This window comes from Glossina fuscipes, unplaced genomic scaffold (assembly GCF_014805625.2).
Source record: "Glossina fuscipes isolate IAEA_lab_2018 unplaced genomic scaffold, Yale_Gfus_2 113, whole genome shotgun sequence".
NCBI lineage: Eukaryota > Metazoa > Arthropoda > Insecta > Diptera > Glossinidae > Glossina > Glossina fuscipes.
The window spans coordinates 2,440,046-2,460,838 of record NW_023998456.1 but is presented as its reverse complement, the minus strand read 5'-3'; the positions used below and the strand labels follow the sequence as shown (position 1 = coordinate 2,460,838).

At 33.6% G+C, this 20,793-nt stretch overlaps 1 protein-coding gene across 4 annotated transcripts in view; it reads left to right on the top strand.

Annotated features, from left to right (window-relative positions):
* Positions 1–20,793, top strand: part of LOC119639781 — a 112,535-nt gene that overhangs the window by 72,380 nt on the left and 19,362 nt on the right. For 3 of the 4 annotated variants that reach the window (XM_038037437.1, XM_038037439.1, XM_038037440.1), the window contains exon 2: positions 10,324–10,542. In XM_038037437.1, coding sequence (XP_037893365.1) covers positions 10,324–10,542 — 219 coding nt within the window. Of the gene's footprint in view, positions 1–6,171; positions 6,317–10,323; positions 10,543–20,793 lie in introns of those variants that run through there. The other variant, XM_038037438.1, reaches the window with a different exon arrangement.

Genomic DNA, 20,793 nt, shown 5'->3' with positions numbered 1-20,793 from the left:
CGTCCATGAGAACGTAATCTTGGTCATCTACTTCACACTGTTTCTCTACGAAAGATTTTCACAGTACACCACCGTAGAACAGGAGAAGACGTGTAGTCCGATGGAACTCGGGTACATATGCAGTGCAGTGCGCTAGATTGAGCTCAAAATTGGCTTCGATTTTTAATTTGACAGATATTTAATATTCTGTTCATATGAAATATATCTTTTTTTTTGTAAAAAGGTCGAATTTTGTTTACTACACCTTTTCGTTTCTCCGTAACGATTGGCTGATAAATTTGCAAAAACCGAGAGACAATGTGTTGGTTTTTCCTCCTTCAACGGGTTGAATACAAAAGTTTCTTTGCTTTTTCCTCTTTTGAAATTTACACAACCTGTCCAAGTTTATACATTTGCTTGCATGCATTCACTTATGTGCTTATACGCATCACGAGTATAATTCAATCTAACCTTGCAAAAACAAAAAAAGCTGTAAAAACTTCTTTTATAACGTTACAGTCGTGCCAGAGAAAATATATATAAAGAAAATTTTTATAATACTCTAACATATATAGTATAATGAAATATAATCATTGAGGAGGACATACAAATTTACTTAAAAAAAAAAAAGGTCTTCAAAGTTTTTAACTGAAATAGGGGTTTATCGTGGTTTATTTATTTTGTTTGCTGGACATACAAACTGATACTAAAAAGATGCAGTTACTTTTAATCAGCACAATTGTAGATTTGCCTCTGTTACCTGTGTGGGTATTTTATTCTGCCGAATATAGCACGGATCGTTGAAAAGGATTTCTAACGCTGCGATCTAGAAATTTCCTAACTGAACGAGTATCTCTAAACTAAGTGAAAGAGTAAAACGACGAACCCCAATAAATAATTTACAAATTATCGTAAATCGATGCACATTATTATATTAAAATATTCCACTGGTGAATATTCAATATTCAGTCCAAGCCAAATTTTAATTTGGCGAGATTTGGTGAGATTCTTCACAAATAATTAAAGAAAATCAATAATCGTCTAGTAGTTTTTAAAGGGTTTCTATAAGTGCGCACATCAAATTAATTTTATATTCAACTCATCTCACGCTACCTAGTTTTGCAATTTTTATTTTTATAAGTACTTTTTGCATAGTATGTGCTTTTTAAACTTATGTGTGCAGTATGTATACCGTTTGCATGATGTATGTGATGTATGTGTGCGCAAACGAGCTCAACATTATATAAATACACGTAGATCAGCGTATAGCTTAAAAGATAGGGATGTGAGGAGATATAACCATCTGCTGTGCATTTGATTTCTATTTACACTTGTACGCACGTGTGCGTGTACTCGTATCACTGCATCCAAAAGATTTTATGGAAAAGTTATTTCGGAATAACGGGGATATAAACATTTTCAAATGAATTTGTAAAGAAATGTTGATGGATAACTACTTTACCGCAAGCGCATACATATCTATAAATCCATTTATAAACAATTGAGATTATTTTTAAGAAAAAATGGAATAAAATTTGAAACGAAATGTAGAAAGAATAAGGACACAGAGTAAGTTTAATGCATTCCTTTGCATTATGGATTCATATCTCTTACTTATCCCTACTCTACGATGATGATTGATATAAAAGTTTTGTTTAGCGACTTAAGCTTATAACCTACAGTGAAATGCTCTTCACAAGTTCTTACTGCTTCTTCTACTGCTAGTATTAGGTACTGGGAAGGAAGGCAGTGAATCTTTAATGCGTTTTCAGTATATTTACTTTAACCATGTAATGGACGATTGTAAATATTTAATTATAGTTTTCCTTAAAATTATTTCCTTATTTTTTAACCTAAGAACACGGCGTTAAGACGGATGTTATGGCCCTTTACCACTATGGTATTTCAAAACGTTTTAAGGTGTAAACTTGTATTTACTTCGCATTTGGCCATCGTATTTATTTAAATGGTCAAAGGAAATTCCCTATAAAGACGGTTTGAAAAAACGGTGATAGGATAAACGGCAAATACAGGTGTTTTCCATTATGTGTCTTACGGTGTGTTACGGTATTACGGTCAAAGAGAAGGAAGAGAGGCATAGCAAGCGAGTATAGTCACTAGATAAGTGTTACGTTTTTATCGATCGGGGACTCGCTTGATGGCAATGTATTGAGTTGCTGCATCACGACCTGGTATGCAGAAGGTGTAAGGCAGTAGTGTCTGTTAATCGTTATAATGTTACAAAAAAAGCCGAAATACCGACTAATACCATTAGATATAGAATATATGTCGGTATATATACGGTTTTATAAACCCTAAAGAGTTAGTTGAAGATACCACCACGCTGCAGGAAACAAAAAATAATCAATGACTATACCAGGAAAGCAGCGCAGTTGCCAGATATGGTTACATAAGCTTTTTCCTTCGGTACTTCGAGGACGATCTTTTAAGTCAACTTAATGAATACAGTGAGCCTCAAAAGACCGGATGGCAAAGGGTTGAGTCAACTAAATCGCATAATGTTTTTTATTCAGTAACTGCAGACGCTTTGTACATAGAGTGCGTACACAATACTGGACTATTTTATTGTTAGGCATTACAAATGGAATGACAATCTTAGTAAACCTTCATTCTCTGAGAACAGTTATTAAAATTTTAAAAATTTGTTGAACTAAGCGTTTTAGGGCAGAGTATTAAAAGACAAAGCTTGACTGAATTTTCAAATACGATTTCATTCAAATAAATTCACTTTTTTATATCTACGGAATCAATTTTGGCAAACGGATTTTATACATACTCTGCTGAATGCGCTTGTATCATCTATTGTATACAAATATACACGAGTATATATTTTCGATTGCTCGTGTTCATATTTGCTCATAAATAAGCTTAACTCACTCTAGTATCAATAAAGATTGCAATAGATGGAAAACATTAATATTGAATCATTTTTGAAAAATGATTTTGATGCTGATTTTCTTTATGTTTGCTTCTTCTGTTTTTTTTTTCTTTTGTAATTGCAATAGCTTTTAAAATTTTCGCTTATGCAAATTTTATACTTTTCTATTTTAACGCATTGCATACAAAGTCAAGATCATTGCGAAGAGGTGGGAAAAACTTTAAATTTTTCCCCTTATTCTTTTCATTCTAGCTATTAATTTAAAAAATAAAAAAGTTTTAGTAATTGAGAAAAAGTTTTGATTGTAATGTTATGCTGATTGCCCTCTGCCTTTCTCGTTCGATATTCTCTTCTGCGTTGATTGGAGATATTTCAAAAAACAATAGAAATTCTAAAACTAAAAGAATATAAGAGGCTGCAAACATCTGTTATGCAATTCCTTCCATCATTTTTCTGACAATCTCCACTTATGTAAATCTTTTTTTTAAATATTTCTTCGAGAATTCGTTTGTTAAGTCTGTTATCAAACTTATTAAGGAAATGCTTCATAAAAGTAAAGCATTCGTACTTCTCCAGGCTATTGTTTGCAATTTGATAAAATCACAAATTTTCTTATGTAGCAAGGTGTTGAAAGATATTTGTAGTCACACAAAAAATCTTAGGTATCCAAACAATTAATAAAATGTTGTCATATCAATCATGCAAGATAATTATATGGACTTTACTTTAGCAGATAAAGGGAAAATATATAGAGCGAGTCTTAAATCACTATGTCTGCGCTTTCGCCTAATGGGGATTTATATATTGAATCGGATACAACGTAACGTTGTAAACTTTTTTTTTGTCTCAATAGCACAATTCGAAAATAAAGTTTGGAAGCCATCCAGGCAAAAAAAGACGTCTCTTATTAAAACAAGTGAGAAAATCACATTTAGTTGTAAATGTGTTTTACCCATCGTCATCGTTATCCTATAAAAGATTGAAAAAAGGAATGATATATTTGCACATTCCATATTATTGAGAGGGCTTGGCTGATTTCTGATATTCTTTTAGAATAGTTTTATGAAAATTTATATCGAGAAGCGAGCAAAAGAGACACGACAAACAAAGGTATGCTCAGTCTTAGTTGTATAGACGTGTAGGCGTTGTAAGCATGCTCGTTGACTTGGTTGCGCCATTTTCAAACTCTTTTCTAAATGTGCACAACAAATACCGCACATTTTGACGGACTAACAGACAGAAAGCCGAACGCTGGAACAGACGTGCATGCTTAGGTGCACTCCAAATTTGCAACTGACCAAAAATTTATACACTCTACGGGGTTTTTGAAGCTTGCTTTTGTGCGTTATAAAGATTCCGAAACAAAAATGAAAATCTAATTCACTATAAAATTGAGTAGGCGTGGCTGATTTTTCCAATTTTGCAGAGTTAGTACAAATTTTTTAGATTTCTCTGCTGCAGTTTATGAGTAACGGTTAAAAAAAGCAAGTTTTTATTCTTCTTGAAAAACGGACGTGACTTGACTTTACCTAGTAATGTGGGCGTGTTCCATTTTCAGTGCTAACCTGAGTGCAAGAATTTCCAATGATTCTGCCAAATATCTAGTTAACAGCTTTATTTTCGCGGCCAGAAGAATATTTGCAACAGACATTACACAGAGGATAGACGGACATGCTTAACTCGATTCGGAATTTGCCGGCGACCAAGAATACACGTTTTGACAAAATTAACATGCTCGTAATCCTTCGCTGACGAGTATAAAAAAACATTATCTTTGCTAAGAAGTTCATATTGAGATCGAGCATGTTAAACTGGTGTCGTTACAATCACAAATTTTATTTTCGTTATGAGCATACTTGTAAGTTGGCTACGCCTACTTTTACATTGAATTTTAGAAGGATCTTTGGAAGAGTTCTTAGCGGTTTTCAAACTTGAGTCTACAAATTTTTTACTTACATCCTCGTAGCCGAGTCGTTGAAAAACATAACTGTTCAGTCTGCGTCAATTTTTAGTGCGGCAGACCGCACTTTAATGACATCTGGTGCTGTTTTTTTTTTTTTAGCTACAGTACACGCTCTGTCGGTAGGGTCATAACATTTAATTATCGGTCATACACCAAACGAGTTACTAGTCTAAGAAAAGAAGCAATTTATCATAATTTATTGATTGGAGGAAAGCCTCGAAAGTTACCGAAAATTATAACATATTTTATGAATCAACCACTGCTTGTAGGAAAAATCGATCTGAAGTTTATATTCGTTTTTATATACCCAGTACCGTTTGTGCGGATGTGTGCAATACACGGAGTGAATTGCGATAAACTACATTTCAGATTGTCTATTCGCCCGTCTTATTCCGCCTAAGGAAAGCAATTTTTGCGATATTTTGATGAAATTTGGTATATCGACCCAAAAAACGAAAGCGTTTCGGATCACTTCATCGACAGCTTCCCTTATGACCGACTTGTCGTGAATTTTTTTATTATGAAGGGTTCTTATATGAGCGAAGTGATGTAAGGTACTTAATAATGGTTCGTGTCTTACGATAGTGCTTTTAAACATTTAACCAAGCATTATTTATGAGGCCGAGCGCTTCGTTTTAAGATGTAGGATAAAGATCCCTTTGCCTACACCAGTTGCTCTGTCATAAGGTCTATTACGCTATAGAGTATAGAGCAATTGCAAGCGACCCTTGATCGATTCAAGCCATGCATGTCTGTCCCTCCGCCCATTTCAGTGTAAGGCCTTATTCGTCCAAATTCGCTAACAGAATAGAGTAAATTTGAAAATGGAAGCAATCTGTCCACAAACATGACTGCTTCAGCTGCAACTCTGATCAAAGCATAAGAATTTAGTTACTTCCTAATAGACAGCGGGCTGAAATAATTTAAGAATAAATGAACAGGAGTGTGATCCTTATTCGTCGATTACTGCGGCTACGGTTGATAAAGAATTGTTTATTTGTACAGCAGACCATTCACGATTTGCAGCCTGGGGATGTGGAAATTTCTTGCTTAATTTTTCCTACTTTTATGTAAAATTCATTTTCTTATTATTAATTATGGAAAAAAGATTTAAAAAAATGAAAAAGAAAATTAAAAAAATATATAATTTTTTGCCTTCTGCTTTGGATTATGTTAAAATAACAACAGCGAAAACATGAACACTTGTACATGTTTTCCGTTTAGCCCGCACCGTGTACAATGCACTTAGCAAACAATGAAATAAATTTTCACAACACACTCTATTACCGTTTCCGTTTTATAAGATGTCAGGGTTTTTCGTTGCTATTCAGTTCCGTTGTTGTTGTTGCTTCTGACACTGCTGCTGCCATCGAGCTTTGTGTAAGTTCCTCGCAGCAAATTAACAAACATTACTATTGTTTAGCAGAAAGGAAAACCGACGAGCAACGTGTCGAGAAAGCCGAAAAGGATTATGGGTAAGCAATTAAAGGAATTTATATTAGTTAGTTAGTTAGCACTAAGAGACTAAGAGAGGGAGGCATTAAGAATACGCACCACAACAACAACAACAACAACAACAACAAAAACAATTATTTAATTTAATTAACAATTACTAGCTCTTACTAGCTCTAGTTCTTCTACGTAAAGCGTAAATATTTCATTTGGAAGGATTTCAATCCAAATCTTTGTACTTTGCACCCTGCAAAGGCAATTCTTGGCATGCATATTTACAAGAGGGTTAAGAGAAAAAGGGGGGAAATAATTAATTAAAATTCGCCCTCATTAACCTTAGTTTTGTTATTAAATAATATTATAAAATTACATTGTAATATTTGTACTTTATGTGTTTAACCCAAATCACACCGATGACGTGTTATGTGGCGAGAAAAGTTCGTACGCAAATCCCTTTTAATGTTACCAATTTTGTTGTATTTTTTCTTCTTCTTTGAAATATTATCGAATGTTCACTCATGTGCTATCATTTGTATAAATGATTTATTAATAACATACAGGCTTCGCATACATTGCCTGTGATATCAAGTCAACCAGGCAAACAGACATGTGAAGCAAACCAATGGTTTTGCATAAGGGAGAATGCTTTTCGTTTCATCCACAGAAGGGAATCGTTTTTACATCACATCACAAATGCATGTACATGTGGGTTATATAAATAGTAAATGTAACCAAGTATTTAAATTTCGCATAGCGTTCTGCAAATCATGAATTAACTGTAAAAAGAAATTATCCCTCCATTAAATAGTTTCTTTTAAAAACGGAAAAGCAACTTAAGGAGTTCTTTTTTTCTTTTTTATCTTTCAAATTTATAAATAGTTCGCGGATATATAAAGAAACTCAGCAGTTTCGAATTTTGTTACAAAAGTCCTTCAGAAATAATTAAGTTGAGTGAATCTATAAGTGCGTTATTGAGACAAACGTTTTGTGCCATTTTACTAACTGTTCTTAGATATAGTAGGAGCCTTTTTTATTGTTTACACGGAAAGAAATTGAAAAAAAAAAATTAGTAGAATTTCCATCGCACTAGGAGCACTCTTCAACTGGATTACATTATTTAGAGAAAGATTTACATTTATTAAGAACAAGATGAGGAAGCGCGGAAAATTTTTCGTCGAGATTGAGCATAAGGATAAGAAATATCTGATAAAAGCATCCCTAACGAATTTCATTTGGACAAAGTCAATTTTTTTCGAGTACTACATGGCGCGCTGGATTCGCCATTAGAAGTGTTAGTTGGAACTCTCCCGATTTGTCCCAAGAAAAGGTTACAAAAGAATCGCAAAGGTGTTTAATTCTTGAGAGAAGATAGTAATTGATAACTTGTTACGCTATAGTAGAAATTGCTCATAAGCCCCAAGATGAGAAAGATTGGTCGAGTTTGAAACTAAGTTTACTGTGATGATACATGCCTCCCTCTAGGGTCTAGAGCCACCATAGATATATTATTTTGAGTTAGCGGAACATATTAACTAGGGTCCTCCGGACAATATCGCAAAAGTCATTGCCCTAGCTTTGTGCGATATTAAGCAAACGTACTATACTTACACACTCGCTTTCAGGTGTAGCTTAGCAAACATGCCTGTTCTGCACGTAACCAAAATTTTTCTTTTATGAAATTTTTCATATATATACATAGCATACTTTACTCAATAAGTCTCCGCTCTGACACATAGGTAGCGAAACTGTTGACAAATCCAAACGATTTCCAAATAGTACCGACCTTCAGACTATACGTGACAAAATTTCATGACATTGTGGCAATTAGCGCAGAAGTTGCAGTTAATTCAGTGACGGTACTTAAGTAATTTTGAGAATAATGGAAAAATCTGCGTGTTGTTTAAATGTTACTTTTTAATAAGAAAAATTATGTCCACAAATAGCTTTGGCTTCAAAGATGTAATGCTGGGCCATCTCTGTCGAACACTTCATTTGTTGATTGTTTGGTAGCTTATAAACGCACTCATATAGACACTGACAATGCGAAACGTTCTGGTTGCCGAATTCGCAGTATATAAAATCGTCTCGGAAGAACGAAATATGAAATTACCTCTGATAGCTGATAAGTTAAAGATCAGAAGGTAGCGTATTTGTTATCGTCCGTGAGAAAGCCCGAATGAATGGCAACTGGGGAAAGGTGACGAAAGCGAGCAAAAACGTAGTGCCATTAAAGCAAAGGGTACCATGAAATTTTGGCACGTGCCGTTAAAAAGTTGATACTATGCAAAAACCACATTGGTCTGTCAATGCTGTTGCCATCGATTATTGAACGATGTGATATAAATAAGTATCGATTTGCTAGTTGGTAGCGTTAGTGCGCTTCAGACGTAAAATAGTAATAATAATAATAGTAATTATAATGAATTTAGAAAACAAAAGCCAATAATGGCTTTAACGATGAACATAATCCCAGCGTGATGAATGATGTTTACAAAATTCTAAATTAATGATGATAAACAAGTATTTACTGATTGAACATTAGTGTTAGTCGAGATATTATTTCCATATTAATTAATTAATGTTATGAAATTTACTTAAACTAATGTGTGTAAATGATTTATAAAACACGATATAAAGAGATTTTGAAAACTTTATTTACGCTTAACTACATATGAATATTAAATAAATTTATTTCATTCATTTGATTATTAATTGAAATTAATTAAAACGAAAACAGATAATTTGTTAACAATTTTAATTTTTAGAATTTTCTCATTTAAATGGTTTGAGAATTCAAGTTATAAAGTAGTCAGCCGATTCCGGTTAGATATTACACCAGCTAGCGTTTAGTTCATTCCCATTTACGGTTATCATGAAATTCTTCTTTTATTCAAGTCTGTCTGCACGTGCCTATATTCTCAGGACTCTGATAGTCGTGAAAGTTGATATGAATAATAGAAATATAAATCTGTAGTAATGGAAATTACGCTATACCGATCTTACGAATAAGTATTTTTTTCCTTATACTCTTTATATATACAGATTATGTTGGGCATTCTGGATATATAATTTTGTCAACTTCCCTCTAGAAGGCCATAGTTAAAGTGAATGGCAAACATTTATCCACAGTGAACTGAATAAATAGAAAAAAAATTGGAATTGAAATTTTGGACGAAGAATATGTCTTCAGTAATGTCTAGGAACAAAGCGTGAAAGCAAAGAACAAAAACAAAATTGAAATTCTCATCATGTTTCCGTAAACAAATTTCAACCTGTAGTGTATATCGAAATTGGTTGCGATTTATCCAATCGAAACCATTTGTCCGCCTGCAGTTACGAAATAGTTTTGTGATTTTTATTTATTTTCTAGACGATTGTCTTACAATGAATGTATATTGTTTTTCTTATTGAATTTTACTGAGATATTTACACATTGCACGACTCGTGGTGCAAAGGTATATCAAGTTTGTGCGGATGTATGTAACAGTCAGAAGGGTTTGAGATAAATGTGCGCTTTTTAATACGCCGACCGATTTAGAAAGTGGTTCCACCTTTCGGTTCTTAAACTTACTTGTCCGTCCGTCCGTCCGTCCATCTAATCATTCGAAGGCCTGCAGATAGATGCAGCTTTTATAACACCCATTGATTCGGAATTATTTTCTGAATCGATCTAAGCTTGTCTGTCCGTCTTGTCTTCAACCTACAGCCCGTAATTTTCGAGACATTTTGATGACGTTCGATACTCCGACATAGTTACACACTGGGATAATCGCTATTGAAAATGGTGTCGATCGATTTTATTTCGAAAAACCATAGTATAAATAATTGTAGGGTATTTAATAGTGCGCCGTGACCAGTTATAGTGTTTTTACTTGTCTCATTCTTATTAAATTTTATTAGCATTTTTAAATGAACAATTATTTGAGTGTTTCCGAAGAATAAAAACGAAAAATAAAAAATTATTAGAAACATGAAATTAATTTCTCTTCTCCTCTTATTCTTATTGTTTCCACTAATTCGTTTTTAACAGCAAAAGCCGCTATTAAAATACAAGCCGCATTCCGAGGACATCAAGTTAGAAACACGATGAAGAGAACCGAAACCAAAACCACTACCAGCAGCAGCAACACTAACAAAGCGAGCACCAATGCAGTAAACAAATCAGCTAATGCTGCTCTCGCTGCTGCCGCTGAAGCACAAGAGCCAACTAAAGCTGAATTGGAGGCAGAATTCGATCCTAACGACAAAGGTAATCGTTTCTATTCTTCTAACCATTTTTTTTTTTTTTTATAAAAATTTCTACAAAACTACATAAAAACTGTTTTTGTTTTATTATAAAATTTTAACATCATAAGCTATTTTCCCTGTTAAGGGTCGATGTTGTTTAGAGGGTTTTATATATATAAGCCCTACGACGTATCAAGTTGTAGATGCTGCTTTCATTACTACTGGTTAGTGAACGGAGTAGGAGTAGAAGTGATGGCAAGGGCCGTTAGTGTTTCATATATGAAAAGTTAACGTGTGATCGCTTAAATGGGCCAACTACGTTTTCCCATGTAAATGTGGCAATAACAACAACAAGAATAACATCAACGTCGATAACGACAACAATTAAATGTAGTGTGGTAACTGACATGCACCAGTTGTACTTTTATTGTGTAACAAACAAATGCTTTTTATGCCTCTGAACACTATAAACAAGTACATGTGCACATGTTATAAACATTGGAGTTTAAAGTTACGATGTGAACGACTTATACATACATACTAAATATAGAAATATTTTTTCGTTTTGTTAAAAAAAAAAAAGATGAAAAAATGCTTTTTATAACATGTTTTAAAGTCAGAAGACTGGGAACCCTTCAGAGGTTTGCAAAAAATAATTTTTAATCAAGCTTTAATGAAATCTTTCTTGGGCATTCACTAAACTGCTCTAAATTGCTTTTAATTTGTGTATAATAACTTCATTAATTTTCAATGAAAGTATTTGGCTTATTTTAAAATAAAATTAACTCTTAGTATATATATGTATATATATATATATACATATAATGTATATCCAATTAGCACTGAAAAAATCGAGATCAAAACATTTGCAAGAATCCACCTCGGTCTATTCTTCCAATTTGCAACTGTGGATAGAATCGTCTAAAGTAAATGCTGAAACAGTTCCAATATTCGGGAAATCGTTTTCAAAGTTTATCTGGAAAACATAACATTAATAAAATAGTTAACTTTTTTTAAGCGATTAGACTAACAATCTAGTCTTCCTTTTGAAAAAAATAAGGGCTTACACCTTTTTTCAGTAACAACTGTTTGTTGTACCTTCTCAGCCCTAGAATTTATCTCCTTGATGTAAATAAATTATGATAATAATAATAATACTCATCGCAGAATATGGCATACATTTCAATTCGATCTTATATCATTTTTCAAAATTTTGTCTCTGACTGGCTTATAATCTTGTATTTACCATCTGATGGCAAGGATATCGCATTTTTAAAAGCGCAGTGTTTCCAAACACGTATGAATGACGACTTTTACGGTTCTCTTTGACCTATGCACTGATCAAGCGCCAATTGCAGGGAACTGAAGTTTTGATTAGATCACAGAATGTTACGTCGTTTTTCGAATAGTGAGAATTCACTAAATTTTAACTGCAAAATATTTTTTGGAATGGGTTTAAAAGTTAATCAGTGAGTTTGTATTTCATTTCGTGTACTCTCCCCTGGTAGTATGAATCTAACAAATTTTAAAACCAAAAACGGTGGATTGAGGCCATTTCAAGTTTTGTTCGACCTATAAATTGATCAAATGACAATTGCAGGTAATTGAAGTTTTGATTGCATCACAGAATATCAAGACGATTTTTAAATACTGAGGAACCAACAAACTTGATTTGAAAAATATTTTGAGAGAGGTTTAAAGGCTCATCATTTAGTTTGTATCGGATTTCCTCATTCTTCGAATCCATGCTCCATTTGATTGGCTTGGAATATTCTGCACATTATCGGGCGGCGGAAATGATATAAGTTTCATAAGCAAAACCCTTTGAGATATCTATAAATTCGTCTAAACAATTTGGCGGTTAGTATTGAGGTTGTCTTCGATTTTTGCTTTCACGAAAGCCATAATTTAATTGAATCGGAGACCCCGCTGATCGTTTTGAACTTGAAGGCAACTTTGAAGCATATTTGGACGATTGATTTGCCTGAGACTGACAAAGCAATAAACAACATAAAAAATGTAATTTATATTCGTGAATAACTAATAAACTACGGCAGACATCGATAGGAAAATTGCTTCCAAATATTTTCGTTAAGCACGCGTAAGTAACAAGAAAGTGGTCCAAACAAAAAACGCTAAAACACATAAATTAACTGAAAATTTGTTGGTTTTTGTTATAAATACCCTAAGTTGCCAGCAGATAGATAACATACGCTTTAAGGCAAATACGGTTTAGTTACTTGTCCATATTGGAATTTGCATTTAGGCCGATAGCATGTTAGACGAACGTTAACCAAGAGGAATGTTTTTTTTTATAACAAACGGCAATTGGTAACTTTTCGTTTAAACACTTTTTTATGTGCTCTTTGGAAACCATTATTAAAAACTTCACCGAAAAAACTTACAACTCTTACTTTTTGACCTACATACACATAAATGCACACATATGCTTAAATGCCAACTCATAAGCTTACGAAGGATCTTACGTAGCTTCGCTGAAAAGTTATTTTTTACATTAAGACAACGTTTTTAACTAAGAGAAAAATAGAGAGAGTAAGGCTGATTTAATATGCATGTTTTCCACCACTTAGAGAGCTGCTTCGTACATGTACCTGTAAATATTTGCGTCTGCATATAAATTAGCACCTCGTTATCTTTAGTTTCTTTGGCAGCTTTACAGTCAGAAATTTTCTTATGTGATAATCACTTTTGTACGGTTTTGTTCTTTTTACTTGATATTCAACGTTACCTCTTTCTTTAAGTTTTAAACTTAAGTAAATTGTTTATTTTATTTGTGCTGTTTCATTATTTTTTGGAAAATGTTCTTTACATATTAAAGCAATAAAAAAGAAAAAGTTTTTTTTATCTGCATACATGTGTTTAAACGAAATATAAGAAATAATTAAAAATTTCTTAAAGTTAAAGAATGAATTTTGCACACAAAAACAGTTTAATATTAAATAGAATTTGGTATAAAGACGCAAATACATCACATTGCATATGTAAATCCTTTTGTTCCAATCAGAATACGGTTCCTTTTGCCACTTAATATTTTTTCTCCAAAAGAGACGAAGAATTCTTAAATATGTTCTTTTAACAAGTATTGATATTATAAATTAAGAAAACACGGCAAGCGCCAAGAATTATATGTCAAAAAAGATTTAGAATTTTAATAAAAATTATTCTTAAAAATATTCTTTTTTTTGTGCAAGAATATTTCTTTCTTACTTTTATATAAACCGAAAATCTTTTATTGCTCCATATTTACTTGTTGTTTGGCCATTTGTTGACTGTTAAGTAGTTATCAACGTTTACTTATCTATGTGGTACTGTTGTCTTCGATTTTTTTTCGTTTTATCACGTAAATTACAGTTAACTTGTTTTATCTTCTAAACCTTCTGCTTAATGTCTTTTCAATTCAGTCAGTTTCGACTTTGTGAAGCATAATAAATGATTCTTTTCCACTTGAAAAAGTTTTCTTTGCTTCACTTTTTCGGTTTTAAATATGTCGCTTAAGAAACAAAATAAATGACAATAGAATGAACAAATAATTAAGAGGGCATATAAGAGTTCTCATACGCCCTGGTGAACTGCATGACCTTTAAGCAAAATAAATATTAAAAATTAAACATTTGATTTTAAAAAAACGCCTTTAGGTATGCTAATATTTATTTTAAAAAAAAGACAAACAAAACGGAAGTGTTGCGAATAAAGAAAATTTTAATAAAGAAAATTTAAAATAGGAATTCTATCTCAAAATAAAAGCAATTAACAAGTTTACATTTTTCTGTGTCCGAATTTTTTCTCTCTCGATCTTTATCTTAAAAAAGAAATGTAAAAGAAAAAAGATATATGGGTGTGTGTGTGCTGCGGATTTTACCATTTTTATAAAATACCTTGTAGCACTTGCGGTCGAACGCCCGTAAGAACTTGGGATAGATCCACCTTTTATTATACGGAATATCTATTGTTATTCAGAAGGTGATTCTGAATCGATCTAAGTTTATATGTCCGTCTGTCAGCCTCTCTGTCTTGTTTGCCCTACATACCACAACTTTTATTTATATACTGATAAACGCATTGAGGTGTTTTGGTTCAAGGACGAACGCTGTCAATAAATATCTGTAGGTTAGAACGAACCACGACGTCCACTATAGAGATTTTACTTTCTTTTTTTCGCTTAAAAGCGTAAGTGTATTCAGAGTGCTTTGTATTGTATTTCATCTACGGTTGTACCCAAATTGAATAGCAAATTGCAGGTAGAATTTGACATGTTTTTGCCAAATTTGAAACCGAATATCTGAATAATATGCCGTTGATCAAGAGTATGTATACGCTTTATAGAGTCTCTTTGTCACTTGAACACATGAATAAGTATTCAAGATATGCCTTTGATCAAGAGTGTGTGTATATGAATGCACTTTATAGAGTATTGTTATAACTTACCTGACGCTTGTTTTCAGGTGCTGCAAGCTACCCACGTCTCGGGTATAATAATGAAATAATGAAACTTTAGCTGTCGCTTCGAAGCAAATATATTATATATACCCATCATGGTTACGAAAGCGTTACAATCAATTAAATATTTTCTAAAACCCAACAACTGATAGCTTCGTCACTTGTATTTTGATACAAGTTTGTATTGAAATACAAATTCCTGCTCGAATCTGCAAAATATCAAGTATATAATGATGGCGAACTAGATCACTTCGCGTGTAATTATTATATAATCCACATTTTTTATTTCAATATTGTTACGAGAATAAGAAATTTAAAATATGTTACATGTCGTATTTAGAAAAGTAAAGAAAACTGCTCTAGTGCCTGGCTTGTCAGTGTCAGAATATGAAAGCAGTTGTTGTTGAAAAGTAGTTTTCAAAGAAATTCGTTAATTTCTCTAACTAATTTATGCAGCTTTGTTTGTTTTTGCAAATACGGTTGAGAAGTAAAGCTCTTTGCTTTACGAAATTCACAAATTGCAATACAAACGAATCACATTACATTTACATTTCAATATTTTAATAACTCTTACCAATAGAAAACTGAAAGTCATTTGCAATTTGTGCTTTGCGCTTAAAATGGTCAACGCGCCAATCAGCAGTTGACTACAACTGATTAGCGGATCTATGACCTATAATAAGCTATGATACGGTAAGGAGAAAGCATTGGTTAGGCAGAAAGGTTAGTGGATTTGCGATTCGAAGCAACCGAACAGATATACCTTATGTCCAATCAATAAATAAACGAGTGAAATATAAAATAATTACAATACTTATGTTTTGTGATCCGTGACAATTATGTATGAACAATGGTATCCAAAATTTTTCCACAACTTGTCTGCACATTAGCTCGGTTGATCCTTTGATTTCATTCCGTGCATTGTCTTCCGATCCCGAAGAAAAGAATCGAATCAAATTAAATTGCTGCGTCCAGGCAAGCATTCCATATCAGAATTCCGTGAAAGCTTCACCCCCAATAAATCAGCTTTAATTCTGCTTTTGATTAACTCTTATACCATTGGCCCTACCTTGAGCAGTAGCAATTATGTTTTCTTCAGGATGATCACTTTTTCGTCGGTCACGTCTTGATTTATCACGCATAGAACGAACCGTTGTTTCATTAACTTTCGATTTGCTGACCCAGTCGGACGATTTGCAAACTTCAGGTTCAATGCAAAATTATATGGGCAGACTTAAAGCAGGCAGACGGACATACAGATAAACAAATTTACAGCAACTCAAAAAATGTTTTCGAAATCGATCGGTGTAATAAACGTCAAAAGTCCTTCTTCCTATAACGCCTATTACACATGGTTTAGCGTATGAAAATCAAAAATCTTACAAAGTGTTAAGTGCTAAGTGAATGTAGGTTTTTATAATAAGTTTCAGTAATTTTTACCTACTGTTTTTTTGCATCCATGGTTACAATAACAATCTAAAACGTAGCGTCTTTCAGGATACCTTTGCGTTGCTGCAGCTTTTTAATGACGGGGTTAATAAAACAATTCATCCATGACCCTCTCTATGCTCATATTACGATTATGGTCTTCGCAAGCGAAATTGCTCTTAAATTTTTCATTTGTCTCTTGACAGGTTGACTTCGAAGAGTAGCTAGCTCACATCGCTCTATAAGTAAATTTACAATAAGCAAACACATGATACCAGAAACCTTTGCTTTATGCTCAACAATGTTTTTCGTTCCGCTTGCTGCCTGCCCCTGTGGGTGCGTTATATTAAGTATGCCACTTTTCAATTTTATGAAACTTAGAGTGTATTATGTGAATTGTTTTCTCTAAATTTATTATGTGTCATTATGTGTATATTATGTGATATGTATGTCACATCAAGCAGGTTATGTCTTACATATACAGGATATAACATAAAGTAAAACTACTGCCACGCACATGTTCTTAAAATCAAGTAATAGCACACTCTTCTAGCTTGCACTTCTATTCCTACGGTTTTGTTATGCTTAGAGAAGGCATTCTTTCATTAATTGCTAAGGTGTTTATTAAAAACAAGAAAAAAAAGAAAAGAAATAATTGCTTGGTAAGTGCTTCTCCCCAACCACTATGCAAGCATATGTCCTTTCTCGGAATTCTATTAACGGATTTCACACCAACCACAAGAAAGTGTGTGAAAAGGCTCCAGAATGTATATAAATTCTTGATTAAGCACAACATATTGAACCAATTTAAAAATATTCGCCTATCCTCCCGTTCGTTCGCTTAACGGCTTGTCGTCCTTTTAAGAATGCTCCCGCTTGGAATTGTTTGCCAACAGTAATAATAATAATAAAAGCCAACCAATAATAATTGAGAGAAAACGCTGAAACTTCCTTGCAAAAAATAACAGACGCACACACACACACACACACACAGAGGCAAAGTTAGCAGCCATTGTTGTGCAAAATCCGTTATTTACCTACAAGCATGCATTGACGGACATTATTGCTTCCAAGTTACAGCAGACATTCATGTGAAAATCTCAACATATATTTACGAAAAATGCAGTGAATCCGAATAAACCATCCGCCGTACCGTAATTAACAGATAATTATAGCAAGCATTGATCCAGGACACTGTACGAGTATTTACTAAGACTGAAAATATTAATTCAAAAACCGTCGCGGTCGCTGTTCATGCATCAACCCTCGCTAACTTATACGCCGCAGCTTTGAAAGGTGTCGGTAGTAGTATTTGTGCAATATTTACTGCGTTTTACTTCCTTGTATTCTCCACTTCTCTTCTCTTCTCGTCTTATATCTTAGACCACTTGTGGTACAAGAGAACATTAAGTTTGAGCGGATGAGCGAGTTGAAGTATACCTACTTGCTTGTCTGTCCGTCTTCCAGAGGTAGCGACATGGTCCCAGGGACGGACGCTATTAATCCACTTTCGTTCACTTTCCGCTATTTGAAGAGTAGTTATATGAGTAGCTGTACGTTGACGTATGGCATTTAGTGGTGGACCGCAATTCGCTATAGTTTTTTCACTTGTTAGACTTATAAAATTTCACATGTATTTGTTTAAAACTATACGAGGATTTTTTTGGAAAATCCAGCTATTGTAGCATTGAAAAAACCGATCAGATTTTTTATCGTAAGCTGCGGCAATTCTGACGGTATAGTTTACATCGAAACATAAGCGACGTTTTTTATGAAGTGTCTGGGATTGGACGCCGTGTACGGATGAGAAACAAACGGTTCTGATTAAAAATACTTCTGAGCAAGTAATAGGCTCGGTTTGCGAAATGCCTATTGATTGGCCAACTTAGATAATCATCTACTTGACTCGTAAGCGAGTATTTGTTTTCCAGAAATATGTTGAACGACATAAAAACGGGAAAGAAGGCATCAGGCGAATTTGTGTTATGAAAATTCGTTTTCTTAAATACCAAAAACAACAATTCTTTCCTTGAACATTTATATCACGGCATCGCTTGTATTTTGTATTTAATTATCAGAACTATAAAGGGAATGGAACAACGAGCTTAAATTAATCAACAACAAAAAAGAAATAATTCGAAATTCGGTCGTAACCGAATCTTTTATACCCATCATCGTTATCCCACAAAAAAAAAAAACCAGGAAAGTAAAAGAACAAAATTTTCATGCTATATAACGTTGCAGCTGATTTTTTTCTATTTTCAAAATAAAAGGATGTTTCGTTGGGCAAACAGACGGATGGACAGACGAACAGGCGGACATATTTGGATTCATTCAAGATTTGAAACTAGCCAAGAATTTGTGCACTTTGTGGGGGTTTTGATACTTGTTTCTGCGCGTTTGAAAAAATAACATAATTTTTATACACTATAATGTTAGGTGGGCATGGCGAAGTGTTGTACAAAAGCGCTACAGCATCGCCCATAGAATACGTGTTCCAGTTCTTTTTTCTATTTATTCGCTATAATTTAGGAGTAGTGGGCAAAAAACAATTTTTCAATCCTTTTGAACAACAAAGGTGTTTTCAGTTTACATGGTGCTGTGGACGTCACCTTCGACCAATTTGGTCCATTTTCAATACCAACTTGCGTGCAAGAACTTCCATGTTTCTGCCATATTTTAAGTCGATAGCTTCATTTTTCGGCCGGGAGAATGTTTTCATCAGACATTACACAGACAGACAGATGGACAGACAGAAGGACATGCTTAAATCGATTTAGAATTTGATGGTGATCACGAATATATATACTTTGTCGGGTCTCTGACACTTCCTTCTGAGCATTGCAAACGTTTTGACAAAAAGGATATGCGCCTCATCTTTCGGTGATGGGCATAAAGACTTCCTTTCTATTCATCATACGCATTAAAGACGAAAAACAAACGAAAACAATTGGTTTCGAGATGCGCAGATACGCGTTGATTATCAGAGGAGGGAGGATTTTGAAAACTAATAAAAGAAAGTTTGCAACTTTTTTGATTAGTTTCATATCGCGCTATATGCCACATTTAAAGAAATCTCTTATCAACTTTTTGATTACGCAATCGATATGAAACCAATTTGTAATTATTCAACAGAGTCGTTATTCTAATTAGCTTTAAAGATATGACATTCTGTCTCTCTCTCTCTCTCTCTCTCTCTCTCTCTCTCTCTCTCTCTCCTTCTTTCTTTCTTTCTTTCTTTCTGTTGCCCCGTTCATCCTCATTTAATAGGTTTCTAACCTCAGCGCAATTGCAGATAGCAAACATGAAATCCAAACTAAAAATTTTTCCAAAAAAAGAAAAAAAAACAGGAGTAAAACAGCAAAACATATTGTTTTGATTTTCTTTCGCTGTAATTTAGTTTGCGAGTTTCAATTACAGCTCAAGGGATACAGAGACCAAAAAGCCATTAAGCGAAAATTAGGGTTCTATTGGAAACAAGATTAATGACTTTTTTTCTATTTTTTTTTTTTTTCTGGTGATGAGTATTTCGTTCAATGGGGGAGTTGTTAATAAAATGATCTGAAATTTTCGACATATTTTCGAGGGCTTGAAAGCTTTCTATGTATGTGTTCAAGTGAATAAATAACTTAAAATAAGTGGTTGAGTTTCTTATCCTTAAAAATAGTATATGAGATTAGATGCAATATTAATATTTTAAGCGACGTTACTCGTATCTGTATGTTTGTATTTCATGCTTTTGTTATTTATTTACTCGGATATATGAAATTCGATTGAATTAAGCCATAAAGCGAACCTTCAAAAAATTATACATTTAAACTATGAATTTATTCATTTACTAAAGATTGTTTATGAAAAGTTAGTAAAAGCTATAGTAGGCCAAGCAGTTATTCACTTAACGCAGTTATTCATATACTAAATTTTGAAAGTAAGGCTTTATATGGGAATCACTCCCATCCGAACAATTGGAACATACCGTTCCTGCTTAGGCCAAAGCATCTTAATTTACCAAACTTCATCAAAATATCTTAAAAATTTTCAACCTATAAGTTGAAAACAAGGAAACAAGACAGACAGACTTGTACGTTGAATGCAAGACCATCAGCCGGTTAGACGAACAGACAAGCTTCGGTACAATGAAAGATGTGTTGCACAAAGTCGAGCAGAATCGCTTGCAAAACATTCGGGGCTTTGCAACAACGGTTTTATTGAGCGAATAATTAGGAAACGGAACGGTTCGTTCTTAAGTGGAAGCTAAGAAAAAATAGCCCAAAATATATAAGGAAACATTGAGCAGAACGGAGGACACAAAATAAAATATAAGTCTATTGGCAAAACATTCTAGGCGCTGCACGCCCGATCACAAACAGATTACGCTCTCTCATAA